This window comes from Idiotropiscis lumnitzeri, chromosome 1 (genome assembly GCF_059441095.1).
Source record: "Idiotropiscis lumnitzeri isolate Australia: NSW breed Sydney's pygmy pipehorse chromosome 1, RoL_Ilum_1.0, whole genome shotgun sequence".
Taxonomy (NCBI): domain Eukaryota; kingdom Metazoa; phylum Chordata; class Actinopteri; order Syngnathiformes; family Syngnathidae; genus Idiotropiscis; species Idiotropiscis lumnitzeri.
This window is the reverse complement of record NC_142391.1, coordinates 42,763,612-42,779,228: the sequence shown is the minus strand read 5'-3', so window position 1 is coordinate 42,779,228 and position 15,617 is coordinate 42,763,612. Positions and strand designations below refer to the sequence as shown.

At 39.7% G+C, this 15,617-nt stretch overlaps 1 protein-coding gene across 1 annotated transcript in view; it reads right to left on the bottom strand.

Annotated features, from left to right (window-relative positions):
• The window catches only part of unc5db (unc-5 netrin receptor Db), a 208,739-nt gene that overhangs the window by 109,300 nt on the left and 83,822 nt on the right, over positions 1-15,617 (bottom strand). The window contains exon 2 of the mRNA XM_088301616.1: positions 4,821-5,036. Within this exon, the coding sequence (XP_088157742.1) occupies positions 4,821-5,036 (216 nt within the window). The remainder of the gene's footprint in view (positions 1-4,820; positions 5,037-15,617) is intronic.

Genomic DNA, 15,617 nt, shown 5'->3' with positions numbered 1-15,617 from the left:
GTTCAAACTCACACCCCCCAAATGGTGGTGGTCTGGCTTGTGTCTGTATCGGGTTTGGTGAAGCTGATGCCGTCGGTTTTAACTCTGCTTTACTCTGTGCAAACAATGCAGTGCCATGAGGTGCTTGAACAATGCCAAACAGGCGTGACAAAAATTATACTGCTTCTCATAAAAAAATTTGCCTGCTTGTCATACTAAAATATATGTTTTTCTCTTCAACAATCTTCTCCAAATAAAGTGCTCTGGCAAGAGGCATTATAAATTGGTAAAACGGGGAATTTCCAAAAGCGCACAAAAACTCAGCACGCAGGCCATGATTAAATCACTCCAGCTGTGGGTCCAACATCACTATTAGATTCCAGCAGTGGTGTGAGCGAGAGTCGCTCGGTTATTGTCAACCTGGGGCAGCAAACCTCAGCGGGCACAGGCTCTGCAATGGAGCTCACCTGCCCAAGCTTCACACCATCCGAACTATGCGTGCATCAGTCAAAGTAATGTCACTGAGTAAAAGATCAGCTTGGGTGTGCCATGTCTCATTGTCAACTTTACCATTGGGCCAAGGAAGTCAACCTGAGAAGGTGCTTATTTTTTAACGTTTTAGGGGTGAGTTGGCTCATTACATACAATGTACTCAACCAACACTCTGGACATGAGATGGGTTGTATATGCTCTCATATGTGTGAACAGCACTTGGGGTAAAAACACTTGATGGCGCTACTGGTTCACTTTGATCAGAGTAGTGAGTGGCAGCATCAACATTTTGGTCATTAATCGGTGGTGTTGCTGTCTTGGGTGTGAGGCCTACCTGTAGTTCACTTTGAAGGAAAATAAGGGTTCTCCTTTGTTCTTCCCTGTGCTCATTCTCATTTTGAGGACAGAGGAAGAACGACAGTCAGCAAAGTTGGATTGTATGAAAAAACATTTGGGCGCAAAAAAGGCCGCTGTACATTTGCACTCTCTATTTAGAATGCCCGTCACTGACCATTTGTCACTTGCAAAGCTCACTACAATTGATAAAGAAACTGCAAAACTTGATTTAAAAGTCAATTAAATCATGAGACAAGTGGGAATGTTAAGTCAAAAGAAAAAAAAAAACACCAACCCAATGACCCCTCTAGGTTCTCAACGTATGAAGTAAAACCCAAATGAATCTGCTCAGTTTGATAAACAAATTGCTGATTTCACCAAACAAGTCCAAATGCTCGTCCAAAACCAAAGGATTGCATGCAAATACGATACAACTGAGTCCAAGGAGTCCTTAGTTGCTGACATGAAACAAACACAAACCTTTGCTAAAATTCCTGGCGTGCTTCATGCATGCTTTTGTTTCAAGTGTGGGGAATCAATCACATAGCAGCTCATTGCACAAATGAGTTCAACTCCACTCTTGTCAGAGAAAAGAATGCTGAGTAAAAGAAGAAACAAGCAGACTTTGTTGCACGGCAGGCTGCGGCTCCAAGAGCTGAAACCCTTGATTCTCAAAGTCCCAAATCCTTTGACGCTGAACGGCAAAACACATGCCCAATGCTACCCGTAGACATTTTCAACGCTCATTCGTCTTTGCCCCAAGGTCTTATAGGCCCAAAGTGAGCAGCCTCTGTACTTGTTGAAGGGATGCCACGTGAATCTATAATGGACTTTGGTTCACAAGTAACAACAATCTCTGGGTCTTTTCACAAGGAGCACCTTTCTCATCCTTGCATCTAACATATCCATACTATTCTTGAAATTGAGGGAGCCGGAGGACAGAATATCCCATACTTGGTGACATTCAAACAAACATTTCCACAACACATGGCAGAAGAAGAGCAGTAGTTGGTTGTACTCGCACGTGGAGTTTCTGAATGCCGCTTCAACAGTAAAATTACTGCTGATTGGGACAAATGTGCTTTTGCTGCTTCATGAGCAGTTCATAGAAACAAAATGCACCCAAGTTTATTCAGGGGGTTATGCTCTAAACAGTTTGCAATGATCCTCCAACATGTTGCCCAAACTCAGGAAAATGATACTCATTCCTACTCCATCATGCTGCATAGTAAACAGCCAGTCACAATCCTTGCTAAAGAGAAATTGTGATTTATGGGGAACGTGAGAGTAAGAAGAATGAACCAGAACACAATCTTTGTGCTTGAACAGGATGATTGGTACAAGTTACCAGGAGGGCTTCTTCTTCTTGAGGATATTCCTTTTAAGGTTATTACCAAAATGCCTTTCATTGCGCATAATGTAAGTGAACGTAGTATAACGTTGTGGCCAACTCGTGTTGTTGGTGACGCTTGTGCAACCCAACAGGTCTCCCCTTTAACACCTGCTTAATCTCATTTCTCTCAAAGTGAACCATAACAGGAAACCAAAAACCTCACATCAATGATGGAAAAATGAAGCTTCAAATTTGCTTCATGAACCAGTTGTCTTTTTGAGTCCTCTAGATGACACCGTTGGTTTAAATAAAGGGTTTAAAAAATGGCAAGTCATCGTGCTTTCAGCCTAATGTTGAACAGAGAGTGAAATCTACCGGAGTCCAAAATACTACAACTGGTTCTTGAAGCAGATTTGAACCCATCACTACCTCACATTCAATCTTGATGAGACTCCCATCTCATAGGAATCGAAAACGACCGCATCTGGGAAAAGTTATCTATTTGTGAAGTTTTTCCCCTTGATGACATGTCGTACACTACTACTGTAAAACATAAAATCAAAGAACGGCCAAGACCTATTCACCCGAGCGACAGAGAAGCAGTGAAACAGCATCTCAGAGAGATTCTTGATGGATGAAAAGATCATAAATCTCAAAGCCCTTTAGCTTCACCAATTGTATTGTTTTCAAAAAATGGCTCATTATGCATAGACAATCACAAGTTACATTTGAGTACCATAACAGATGCATCTGGAGTTTTTTTTTTTTTTTTTTTATGAGCGATTCTGCTGTAACGCACAACAGTGCGAGATGACGTCACCTCTCGTTCAAGAGTGGGAGATATTTTTCTAGCATTTTCTCCGTGGAATTCGAAGGAGGAAGGGCTCCGAACAATCCAGAATTGGTACTTTTTTTTTTTCTGTGTTAACTTGGAGGTAGTGGAGTCAAATCCTGTGGTATTTTTTAGTCAAGTAAACCGATAGAATCATTTTAGGATCTGTTTATTGGATGTCAGAGGGGGACATTCGGATTTCCATGGCCATCTACTTCCCTGGAGAATCGTAGGACAATCTAAAAAAAATGTTTTCCCCTCCGGACAAAGATTTTTTTTTTCCCAACTGTCAGTTGATTTTATTTCTTTGTCAAAAGAGTTTATTACTCATTGCTTTCAGGGTAATATATATATATTTTTAATATAAATATTCACAATATATTTCCACTATTTGCTGGTCAGTGTGTCCTATTTCTGTTGGAAGTTTCTTTTTACTCCAATAGTTAGCATTTGACAATCTTACAACAACAAATTAACCCTAAATTGAATATCTTTGGATTGTTTATACTTTTGCATGACACTGCTTAATTTGTTTTCTGACAACTTAGTATTAGGGCGACACTGAGTATGTGCACTTGTGGTGGCTACAAGTAGATGATGATGATGTATGATACCCCTTGCTATCTCCCTGATTCACGCTGCAATTACCTGTTTGTATCCACAAGTCAGCAGTTGGCTTCGGGTCAAAGTTTTCAGCAGTGATCAAGTGGACATGGATTACAGATGACAGGCATGAGCTGTACTTGTCAGGTACCCACGCTGACCATCTAATTACTTGAGCTTGCTTGTCACATATGTTCTTCAATTGTGGTGTAAGGCGTGTACTCTCGTTTAGTAAATAACAGATTACTTGACGATAATGGACTCGCAGTACGCCACCATGAAACGCTTCTCTGCATGATACTCTTCTCCAGCTTGGCCTTGGCTACTGTCTTGGTGGCCCCTGGTGCCCAATTTTCCACCGGTATACCCGATTGAGTGCTGTGCCATTTAATTGGTCGCAAAAAATAAATCATTAGACTCCATTTTGTAGCACACTTTTGCAGGAGCGGTGAGGTTAAGATGTCACATTTTAAGTACACAAATGGGCAACTCTGTTCCTTTGATATGATGTGCATCATTTAGTTATTCTGATGTACACCACCGGGATTTAGTCTCTGAATTCATGGCTCTTAAACGTCACCTTTTACTTCCACTCTGATTTGTGTTTAACAATTCAAGGTGGAATGTTTTTTGTCTTTGTCAATGCTGCAGTTTACACTTATAGCTTATATAAATTCCTGAATTAAATTAATGCCGAAACCTAACTCGATTCCCCGACATGCAAAAAGACAGAATGTAAGATGCAAATTTTCCCACCATCAAACTGAGAACAATTTCACACCACAGCGATCACAGTCGACAAAACTCTCTGATGCAATTAAAGGTGCTTTGTAGGGAACTTTATGAACACAAGACAGATAGCCTCCTCACAGTTTCTAATCACAGGGTATTCTTAGCTGTGGTATAAAGTGTTTAGAAATCCCGTCAAGAGGCCTCAGTCAGGTCTTCCTGATCAACACATTTCCACTTGACAAACTCTTGATATAGAAAAAAAAATACATTTTTAGAACTGTAGCAAGAGTCTCATATCATGGCACAAAGCACTTTCACTCTTATAGGTTGCACGAGTTTAATGAAATATTAAAATCATTTCCAAGAAGGAAAATTATCATTTTAACAGTAGTTGTCTGGTTAGTATTTTTTTTTGTGGAAATTCTTTCCCATTCCCATTGTGCAGCGAACTCTGACATCATCCCAGTCAGTGTAATGATGAGTTGGAATAAAGGTCAAACAGCTTAGTCTTACCAGTGTTGAGGTCTTTATACTCATGGGAGAAATGCTCATTCTGGTGAACCCATTCTCCGTTGCATTTAAAGAAGATCTGCAAGGCAGGTGTGGCTCGACAGCGCAGTTTAATGGGATTGCTCTTGACTATGTAGGCGTCCTCTGGCTCCTGAATGAAGTGCGGCAGGGTGCCCTGCACTGAGGGTTGGGCACCTGCCTGAGCATCCCCTGGAGCTCCTGCAAGTAAACAACTCAGTTATGAAAGAGATCTGCTTCATGGACACTGAAAACAAAAGCATTTAATGAAATAACCAACTCACATGCTGTGTTGAGCCGTTGCAGTGTTATTAGTTTAATGACAGCTCGCTTTTCAGGCCGATCAGAAAGACTACGTATCTCACACAAATCCATTAAATATATTGGACAGACTGTTTAACGTGAGCATGTGAAGTGCATGTGTGATAAAACATATATATATTGGCGATATAAAGACAAACAGCAATGTCTTTTGTGTGAGGGTGCACGCCATTAACTACGTACTTCAATTATTGTGCGTGTGAGGCATGAAGGACACTATGACTCTTTGGAGCCGCTCTTCCATTCTTGCCTACGTAGTTGCACATATATAATGTGTTAATTCAGCTATTTTATTAACTTTCATTATGTAATGATTAACATTGGACTGGACATATGGACCACATAGTGAAAATAATTTGATGTCATTATTAGGCTCTGCCTTCCCACCACATATGTCCATGCTCCTACCAACATCCAAGACGCACAAACACAAATTACAAAATATCCATCCATCCATTATCTGATTCAGGGAATTTGTTTTAAGTTAAATAGACATTTTCCATCTATGAGACTTGTCACAACTCAGTCAGTAAACATCAACGGCAAACAAAGGACTAAAGAGGAAAAAAAAAACTGAGTGTGAGCATATGTGTGTGCGTGCGTGTCTGTGTGCGCGTGGAGAAGCCTACGCGCACACAGACACGCACACACACATATACAACGTACGCCCCCGCCTTCTTGATCGGTATTGCAATACAATTGAATGCATCTAGTTGTCTTGGTCCTTTGTTGAAGTAGACACGATCCCCATTGTTGTAACTCTTGCTTTGTTCGTTGTTTGCCAGAGGAATAATTCAGTCAGAAAATGCTGAAGAAACTCCACCATGTGGTGTCCTAGCCAATATTAGCCTTAGCGACACCCTCTGACTTGCAGTGAAACTGCAACATGTTTGCAAAGCAACGCGTGTGGGTTGCATGTAATTTAAAAGACAAACTTTGGATGGCATTGCTGCTGTGACGTGCGCTGTCCGCATGAGTATTAAGAAGCCTTAAGAGGGCACTATTTATTTTTTTTCTTTGTTTTTTTTGGGGTGGGGGGGGTCAGGTAGTGCTGACTCTCAGGGATGGGAAAATGAAGCTTGAAATTTGCTTCATGAACCAGTTGTTGTATTTTTAAATCCTCTAGATGGCACTGTTGGTTTAAATAAAGGGTTTAAAAAATGGCAATTCAGTGTGCTTTCAGCCCTATGTTGAACAGAGAGTGCCATCTACAGAAGTCCAAAAATACTACAACTGGTTCATGAAGCAGATTTGAAGCTTCATATACCCATCACTAATGAGTCTTGCCAAGATTTTGCAAGTTGCAGCTGCTTTGAAGTGTACGTGCACGTACTGCCAAACACAATCAAACACGAATGGCGAAACTGCAGACCTTCATGAAAAAAAGAAATATATAATCACCGCATATTACTGTACATGCATGTACAAGAGTCTGGCGTTGGGCCACAAGCGCCTCAACTGAATTTAAGAAGTAGCATTTACTTGTGATAAGCACATTGAGTTACCTTGTGTATAAAATAATGGCTTGCCACACACTTTTACAGTGTTGGTAGTAACATGTTACAAAAGTAATGTGGTCCTGTAATATATTACATTTTGTTAATAACCAAGTAATACGAGTTACTTAAAAAAATGTTTGTATTATTATTACATTTAAATGTGCGCTATATTGTTGGTGACATATAGCCTTTTGAGAAAAGTGGAATCCCGGCATTCATAAAATTAATTAAGGCTTGGTAAGGGGTTCTTTGGACAAACAAGTCAATCAATAATACATTTACCAAAAAATGGAAAGCGACATTAATTAATTAAAAAATATGATGTTATACATTATTATTTACGAGTTTTTATGTTACATGTTGAACAGTGCCCTTTGAGTTACATACTTAGTTTCCGACCTGCAGGTAATGTTTGTGTTTTCACATTCAGTGCAAAAAAAAAGACAATTCAAGCAATCAGTTTTTCCTTATGTTTTTAAATATTGTTGTGCGAGCGCCCCACAAGGTTACGAGCGTGAATGGAAAAGCTGTCAAGGACACATTGGAGGAGAAAAAAATAAAACAAAGAACTATGAGCTAGTTTAATTTAGGTACATTGAACGTGGTTAAATAAAATGTCAATTATGAACTGAAAATTAACTTTCCCACCATTGGTGGCAACAAAAATGTGTTATATAGCTACAAGATATAGCTAATATTATTAATGGCAAATGCATCCATTATCATTTTTCACATTCCAGGGGTACTTGACTTAATACAGCCTGAGAAGTGCGAGTAGGAAAAGCCCTCAAATCGATGGCGGAATATATAGGAGGCCAGATTTGAAAGGGAATGTCCACATTTTAGGGTTGCTCCGCCGAGACCGCACATCTGCAATGAAAGTGCTTTTTCCCTCCCACGCTCGTGGAAGAAAAGAGTCATTAAGCAAGCAAATAACAACAGGATGTTTGTGATCTTGCCACCGCTGAGCACTCTCAGCAATACATCCCAACCACATTAAGACGGCTCCAGCTGAGCTATTCAATGGTATAAACAACCTTGAAAGTGATTATGTCTCACCACAGAATCCAATTGTGACCCTTAAAATCAAATTGACCTCCTCCCCATCCCTCAATCAATGTCGTCCTTGAGAGCTAGCGCAGCTAAAACAAGGTGGCAGGTAGAATCGCAGATGGACAAGAAGACAACCATTGTGGACATTGCGTTTGTTACCACACCCCACAGCCCTCTAATTGAGAGCCATTCAAGTTCTATGATATACATACAGCACACAATTTACAAAATAATAATGCTGTACGAGAGCTCCTGGTTTAAAATCATGTTTACTATTGGCTTTTACTTTGCCGTTTTGGTAGAACTGAACTACATAATTCTAAGGATTGCTTCTAATACAATGGTCACTTATTAAATTAGAGCAGTGTTTCTAAATTATTTTCTGTTATCCCCCCCCCTAGCACGAAAAAAAACAATTTGTGCCCTCACCCCACCACCCACTTTCCGACGCAACTATAAATAACAGCATTTCCGTTGCAAAACAAACCTACATCTTACAGTTAATACTCGCAGCAGACAATGGGCAAGGAGAGCCCCACTGCCAACTACTGGAGTGGATGTGCAATTACACTTCATTGTCCTACGGCAGAAAAAAAAGCACGGTCCCCACAGTCACACACGCCCCCCACAGCATCACACCGCACCCCCACTAGTTGAAGAGCACTGCATTAGAGGGACAACATTTTAGAAACGTATTTCAGCAGGACACAATGCAGTTTGATACAATTGCAAACTAAATGTTTATTACAATAAATAGTAGTTAAACACTCATTCTTTCTAAAGTGTTCACAATCAAATCCAGATTGTTGATGCTGGTAACACCAAATAACCAACCAATTAACCCATGTTCATGCTGACTTCTATGAAAAAGAAAATCAGATAGTTGTACATTGTCAGGTAGTTTTCTGCGTGATCGTGTTGACTTCTATAGCTAGACCCCGAAGAGATTTTTGATTCAAATGAAATTTTATCTGCTGGTGGCCGCGATTGCCTGGCCCGAACATACACGGACGTTTGGGAAAATTCAAATTTTTTTCCCCCAAATTCCCAACAGCCACCACGAACCTGGTATTGGTCGATACAGTTTTTATTTTTTAATGAATCAGTGTATATGACAGTGGGACAATTTTGAATCATTTTATATGGGAGAAAATGGTTCTTATTCGTGCGATTTTACTGTATATCATCCAGTTAACATAAATACAAATCACAACATAAAAGCAAGTTAATTTGATTTTTTTTGTTATATGTGAGCGCTAACATTTTCAGGCCACATTTTTCATTTTTTCACTCATGAAGCAACTGCAGAGATTTAAGACTGAGTTAATGCGGTTTGGTTTCCTGGTAACAGTAAGGACCAGTAGGAATGTTGTGTTCAGCTGTGACAAATGTAGCACTGAGGCTCAGTTGGGAAATCATTGTATTTAAGACTGTAAGAAGTGCTGTCTTAGTGCTGTTCATGGTCAAATACCAGGCTGATTAAAAAACAAAAATCATTCTACAGCAGAAAAGCATGAACTTGTTGAAAGAGCCCTCTAAATGGTCTTTCCCATTTATTGCTGCTAAAGTATCCAAATTGGACTTTTTAAGAAGATGAAGAAAGAATTACTGCAGTTTTCACAGTCTGTGGAAACTGCCCAGAATGAAGACAATTTGTTACAATCCCCAACAGCTGTAGAAATGCAGTCAAAGACAAATTGAAATTATTTTGTGGGCCATCTACTCACATCATTTTATATCATCGTGCAAATGAGATTTTGCTCTCAGTTGTCTTTCCTGGATAAATAAATAAATAGAGGCTAAATAAATAAAGGGGGGAAAATCTATCCAGACTGAATCAGGCCTTGAAGGTCAAAATGAGCTTGAGTGACTAGAGGGCAGGATGGCACTAGTTGAGGTGTTGTTACACTTTGCTTGCACTTTTGTCGTATATTTAGTCATTTCTCAGGGAATATGGCATCCGACTTTCTGAACAGACGTTCAGGTGCAATTGAAGCTGCAAGATTTGTTCGCTTGCGGACGATTCAGAACACTGTACGGGCGTTACCACTGATACAACCAATGACCTGTGAGAAACACAGGATTTTTGATTTTGTGGAGGTGATCACATGAGCTCACGTTTGATGTCAATAAATCCAAACTCTTGTGCAGAACACTTTTCTACTTTCCCATGTTGAAGTGTAGTAATTTGCATTTGGGTAGCAATCGGTTGTCGTTTTAGACAACAGAACTGATAAAGTGAGCAATATTACACTTGCTAGCCTCCCTGCTGTGACGTAGACAGCTGACACCGACGCCACCGACTCCAGCCTCCATCTTTTTCTACCACACCTTTTCCTTCCCTTGAACTGGTTGTCAATGTGAATGGATACTGCATTCTGCGAACAGCTACCTTCTTGAGCAGTAACATTTGTGGTTTGCCTCCCCCGTGGAGGGTGTAAGTTACTGTTGTCTGGACATCTGTCAAGTCAGCAGTATTGCCCGTGATTGTGGATGCTTCTCAACCAGACATAGAGACCATTTAAAGGGTCAGAAAGCCCTTGAAGGTTATTTTAAGTAATTGGCTGAATGCAGTGTGACAACGGGGCTTTCCAATATTTAACTTTTTCACAATATTATAATTTCATGAGAAACAGGCTTTGGCTTTTTCCATTCATCAATGACCCATAATAATTATAATGCATAGAAATAAAGATTCGAGTTATTTTTAAATGTTAACTGAATCTATGATATATACAGTATTGATTCCTCTTTTTAAATGAACTTCAGATATGAATAATCTTTTTCCACAGTATTCAAATTCACATTCACCTGTACACGCTGTTCACTGTATTGGGTCAGTGCAAACATCTGACATATGGCTGGATTGTGACGTCTTTTCACCATTTTTCCAACAGGCCTACTATCAATGTTATTTGGAATTATTTTTTAGCTGACAGCAGAACTATCCCCTCAATGAACTTTAATATACACATCAGTGATGAAACACTATGGTGAATGCAGCAAGGACTTTATAATGCCATCAAATGTGTCTGTGTAGCCCAGCAAACTGAGCTACGACTTGGCTCTGCGGGGAGGCAGTCTTTCTGTATCCATCCATCACCACACGTGGAGTCTACCTATTATAGCAAATACCACAAACTGTTCTCTACACAATGAGGTCTGCTTGTCTGACTCCAAGCTAAGCATTTGTCTAAAATATGTCTGTTACCTTATGATTTTAATCTGTCCATTTATTGTGATAAAATGTAGATGATTAATATTCAACGTTTTGGGGAAAGGCTTGAATTTTGAACCAGGAGCTACCTGTTCCTTGTCGACACACATTTGACGAAAGATTAAAAAAAGACAGACGGAAGAAAGAAGAAAAGAAATAGAAAAGAAAACACACTGCTCCCTGTCAGTCCAATTCATATTTTCAAGTGCAGTTTCTAGCTTTTACATAGAGTAACATAATGCAGACAATCAAATATGACAATACACAAATCATATATGAGATTGATTGCAAACCATTCATCTACAAATGGGGGAGGAAGTCACATTTGTACAAGTCTCAAGTCGTAGCCTGCAAGTTTCAAGCAAGTCCCAAGTCACTGTGGAAAAAAAACAAAATCAAGCAGGTCAAGTCGAGTCGGGATCAAATTTCAACCAGATCAAGTCAAGTCTTTACTCGGTTCAAGCAAGCCGTAAGTAAAGTTATATAACCTTGCTCAGTGAAACGTTGAAGTGATAAAATATTTGTTTTCACTGATCTTGCTACAAAAAGATGATAGATGAAGATGGAGGCAGTCCAGTCATAGACCTTATGGACTTGTTAGCTTTAAGAGGTTTACAGTTTCTGCCTCTTCAAGTACAATGCTAGTCATTAAACTGTAACTTGTTTGAACCACCGAAGAAGGGAGAAACATTTATATGCACTAATTTGAGCTGACATGTGCAGCTACACAACACAGAAAATAGATGAAGCGACCAATACAACTGCTAAGTCTGAAATCCACCTCCAATTTTTAAAATGATCTTGGCTAAGAGTCTTCACTCATTGCCATCATCATGATCACAACCAAATTTACCATAGCCCATATGTTAGTTCTTCAACCACGACTGCACATTGAGCTACTGCCTCTGGCAACCGCTTCCTTTTATTCTTATGTTGGTTCGATTGATGATCTCACAAACGATTTCAATGCTGATTTGTTAAATGCCCTTGACTCCAGACCACCATTGCACGTAAAACTTAAAACACAAACATATAGGAAGCTTAAGCACAATTGGCGTGCAACTAAACTTCATGTGAAATCTTGATGTTACAATATATATTATCGCAATTTCAAAAGATAGAACCAATCAAAATCTCAGTCAGCATATAATAACCTTGAAAATGAATGTGAGCACCCATGTGGTGCAATGGAATGAATGTGAACATGTGCATCAAATAGTTAATATCATCTTTAAAAATGCCAGTTAATGAAGAGTTTTTAAACTGCATTTTATTTGAACCTTTATTTTCAATTCCAATTCCTCATGCTGAAAGTCTGTGCCAGTGGCTTTGAATTAGTAATTCTAAAGTGAAGGTACTGCTGCTGGATGTGAAGCCTGCAAGATGTCTATTATTTAGTAGTGTCTGTCATGGTCAGAGCTACAGATAAAAAAAGATCCATGGGATAAAAAAACATGTGTTCACTTGATGCTCTTTCAAAACGACGAATGTCTGAGGACATCAAGAAGAACTGATTTGAGTTCAACTACAAAAAATATGACATATCATAGATAGAAAGATGCCCACTGCAGAAGACTGGACTCACCAAGTTATGATGAAGTATGTCCTGTTAAAAAAGTAGACGATAATTAACATTTTTAAAATGAGAAAAATATCATTGTTTATATAACTAATTATATCTAAATGTATGCTGACCAGTGTTCGGCAAGTGACTTCCAAAATGTAATACACATCATATTACTAATTACTTCCATTTGATTGTAATACTTATGTCCATTACCATCTTTGTAGAGTAAAATGTTATGTAAATTTAGGTTACTTTTAAGTTACTTTTTGGTTTTGTTTTTTTTAAATATGGGATTAATTGATTTAATGATGATTTTTACATTTTTAAAGGCAAACGCAAAATTTGAAACCAGCTAGTAAAGTTAATACACCTTATGGAAAGTGCTTTGTTATAGCTCCACCTGTTGTGAAATCCGCTATATAAATAAAGTTGTATTGTATTGTATTAAGTTTTAATGATGCTTATTTTGGCTCTCAATTGCTTCTTCACACTGCCTCTCTCTCTCTCTCTCTCTCTCTCTCTCTCTCTCTCTCATTCTCTCTCTCTGATGACATTGAATGGAATCAGCCAGGGGATGGAGTCCGGAGAAGCGGCTAATAGCCAGCCGTGCCCACACCTTCCAATGAACATCAATCATGTTGGAACGGTACTTGGAATTAATGTTTTTATCAATGGCCCATAAATGCTGCTCCACAATCCCTCCCGGGCTTACCGACCGGCATTATGCACCGGTCAGCCGGACGTCCCATTCGCCACCACCACACCAACAACAGCCGCAACATGCCATTGGTGGGCCGGCGAGGCCCGGTTTTCAGGTGGCTCCTCCGTCCCGCAGGTCATTTTCCAGCACTGGGAAAACCGAGAGTGTGTGACCAAGCGAATAGCCCGTTTCGCACCACGGAGCACACCGCAAAAAATAAATAAATAAATACATAATTCCACTTCTCACTCCCACTGTATGCAAATACTTAAAAAGCCCCCCCCCTAACGGTGGATGACTGGTTGTGAGGAGAAGCAGTACAGATAATGGATGGATAATGTAAAATATAATTGTTCCACATGTGATGAAAAATTGTAAGCATTTATGCTATTGTTGGTGTAATGGCATGTGAACTCTCTCCCAGTGTTTCCATCGCGCAATCAACTAATTGCCTTCATCATGAATAAAGCAACAGGTGTGACAGCGCCAAGCCCACTGTGCATGTGCTGCCCTTTTCTCCACACTGAACAACAACTAATGATGCACCATGTCCTGTCACATTCAAAGGTAGAGGATAATTGGAACAAGGTGGCAATCTACGCTCCATAAACCTGCAATGTCCCGTCGCTTGCTGGCGACTCATAAATATCACTCTTAATGAAGGAAGTGATTGTGACGCCAATAACTCACTTATTTCCTCATTACACTGATTAATTTTAACGCTGGCTCTAAAATGCTCCCTCACCCTATCAACCGCCAATCCCAGGTTTCCACCTGACTTAACATGGGGGTGTGTGCAGTGGACCTGCAGCTGATGAATGCACCGTGTTTAAATCTGCATACAGGGACACAGGCGACATGGCAAGTGGCTGACATAGTCAGGGAGTCAGGGGGCCATGTAGAAGCAAAACTGATTCAAATCAACAGTCATTTATCATGTCAGGACAACACGGACTGATCTGGTACTTGCTTGAGTGATGGAGTGTGCTCTCCAAGCACTCAAAAATTATCTCTGGACATTTATGTGCCAACCTAACTCACAAAAGGCTGTAAGGCTTCACTAAATGCCAGTGATTAGATGTTATGAAAAAACAAACAATATGCAAAAGATTCTATATTGAAATGACAAATGTTTTGTTCATATTCCGTACGTTTAACAAAGTGTTTTTAATTAGTAAAAATCTGAAGTATTTAACATAGGAACTTCTTCTTATGTTTTGGCGGATGCTGATTTTTTGCCCAAGTCAAAATGCCTTTGTTGACATTTTACTTAGTGGTTGACCATGGATTAAGGGCGACATAAGTGAAATTAAAAAAAATATGAAAAAAAAGACAACTAACAAAAAAAGAGACAGGAAGTTTCAATAATGTGTAGTCTGGGTATGAACATTTGCAATATATTTTCATCAAAATACTGCAAAGGTGAATAAAATGCAGATATAATATAAATATAACACACTTAAAACACCCTATTTCTTGTCTTGCTGAAATTTAACCCAGTGTCTTCTAAGTGAGACAGCCCTGGCCCATGTACTACCGGGCCAATGTCAATTCCAGCTTTCATTAACACGACAATAGGGGTTGGAAATTGAGCTTTGTGATTGTGGGGGTTTCATCTCACCGGTTCACAGCCGACTGCTTGCTTCTTACTTATGAAAGAGCCCAGAGTATGGGGGGGGGGAAACATAAAGGTAAAAAGTAATTCTGCTAGCTAATGCTAATCTGTTCATAAAACACAAGTCTGTATAGCCCGGTATATATTTTGGGAGCGTATTACTCCTCCGTACAGACAGTGAAAATGAAGATAATACTGGCAGCTTTGAACATAGGCAATCATTGTCATTTTAGATATAGACTATTCCAACATACATCAAGTCACCATCTGGAACCTGGAATGCCTCCAAAAACTCAGCAGATCCTTACTATGTGATTGAGAACTGGCTTTGGCATGCACTCACTTCAAAATTACAGGAAAAAATCTAACAAATTGGACCCTGGTCAAGCTTTTGAAAATGTGAGTTGACAGCACAATACTCCTTACCTAACCAGTCATGGTGCTGGACATTACTATTTTATTGAGCTCCTCAACAGCCGTAGCCCTTTTAAACCACATATTCTTCCTCTCCCATCTAGAAAACCACTGGGGATCACGCATGGATTTTTACTGGAGCTGAAATAGGCACAGGGCAAGGATGAGAACCATCAGCAGTATGAGTATTGGCTTTACATGATGAGCACCCTCTCAGCATTTCAGCAGGAGTCCATCTTATTTGAAAGGCAGAGAGTCAGGAGATGTCAGACTAATCCTTGACACTGAAGTAAAGAGAGCAGCTGAGCAAAAGTGCAGCAGAAGGCTCTGTACACTACCGACCGCTGAGTGAACCCAAGAATATACTGGAATATACCTGGGGCAGATATAAGAAGC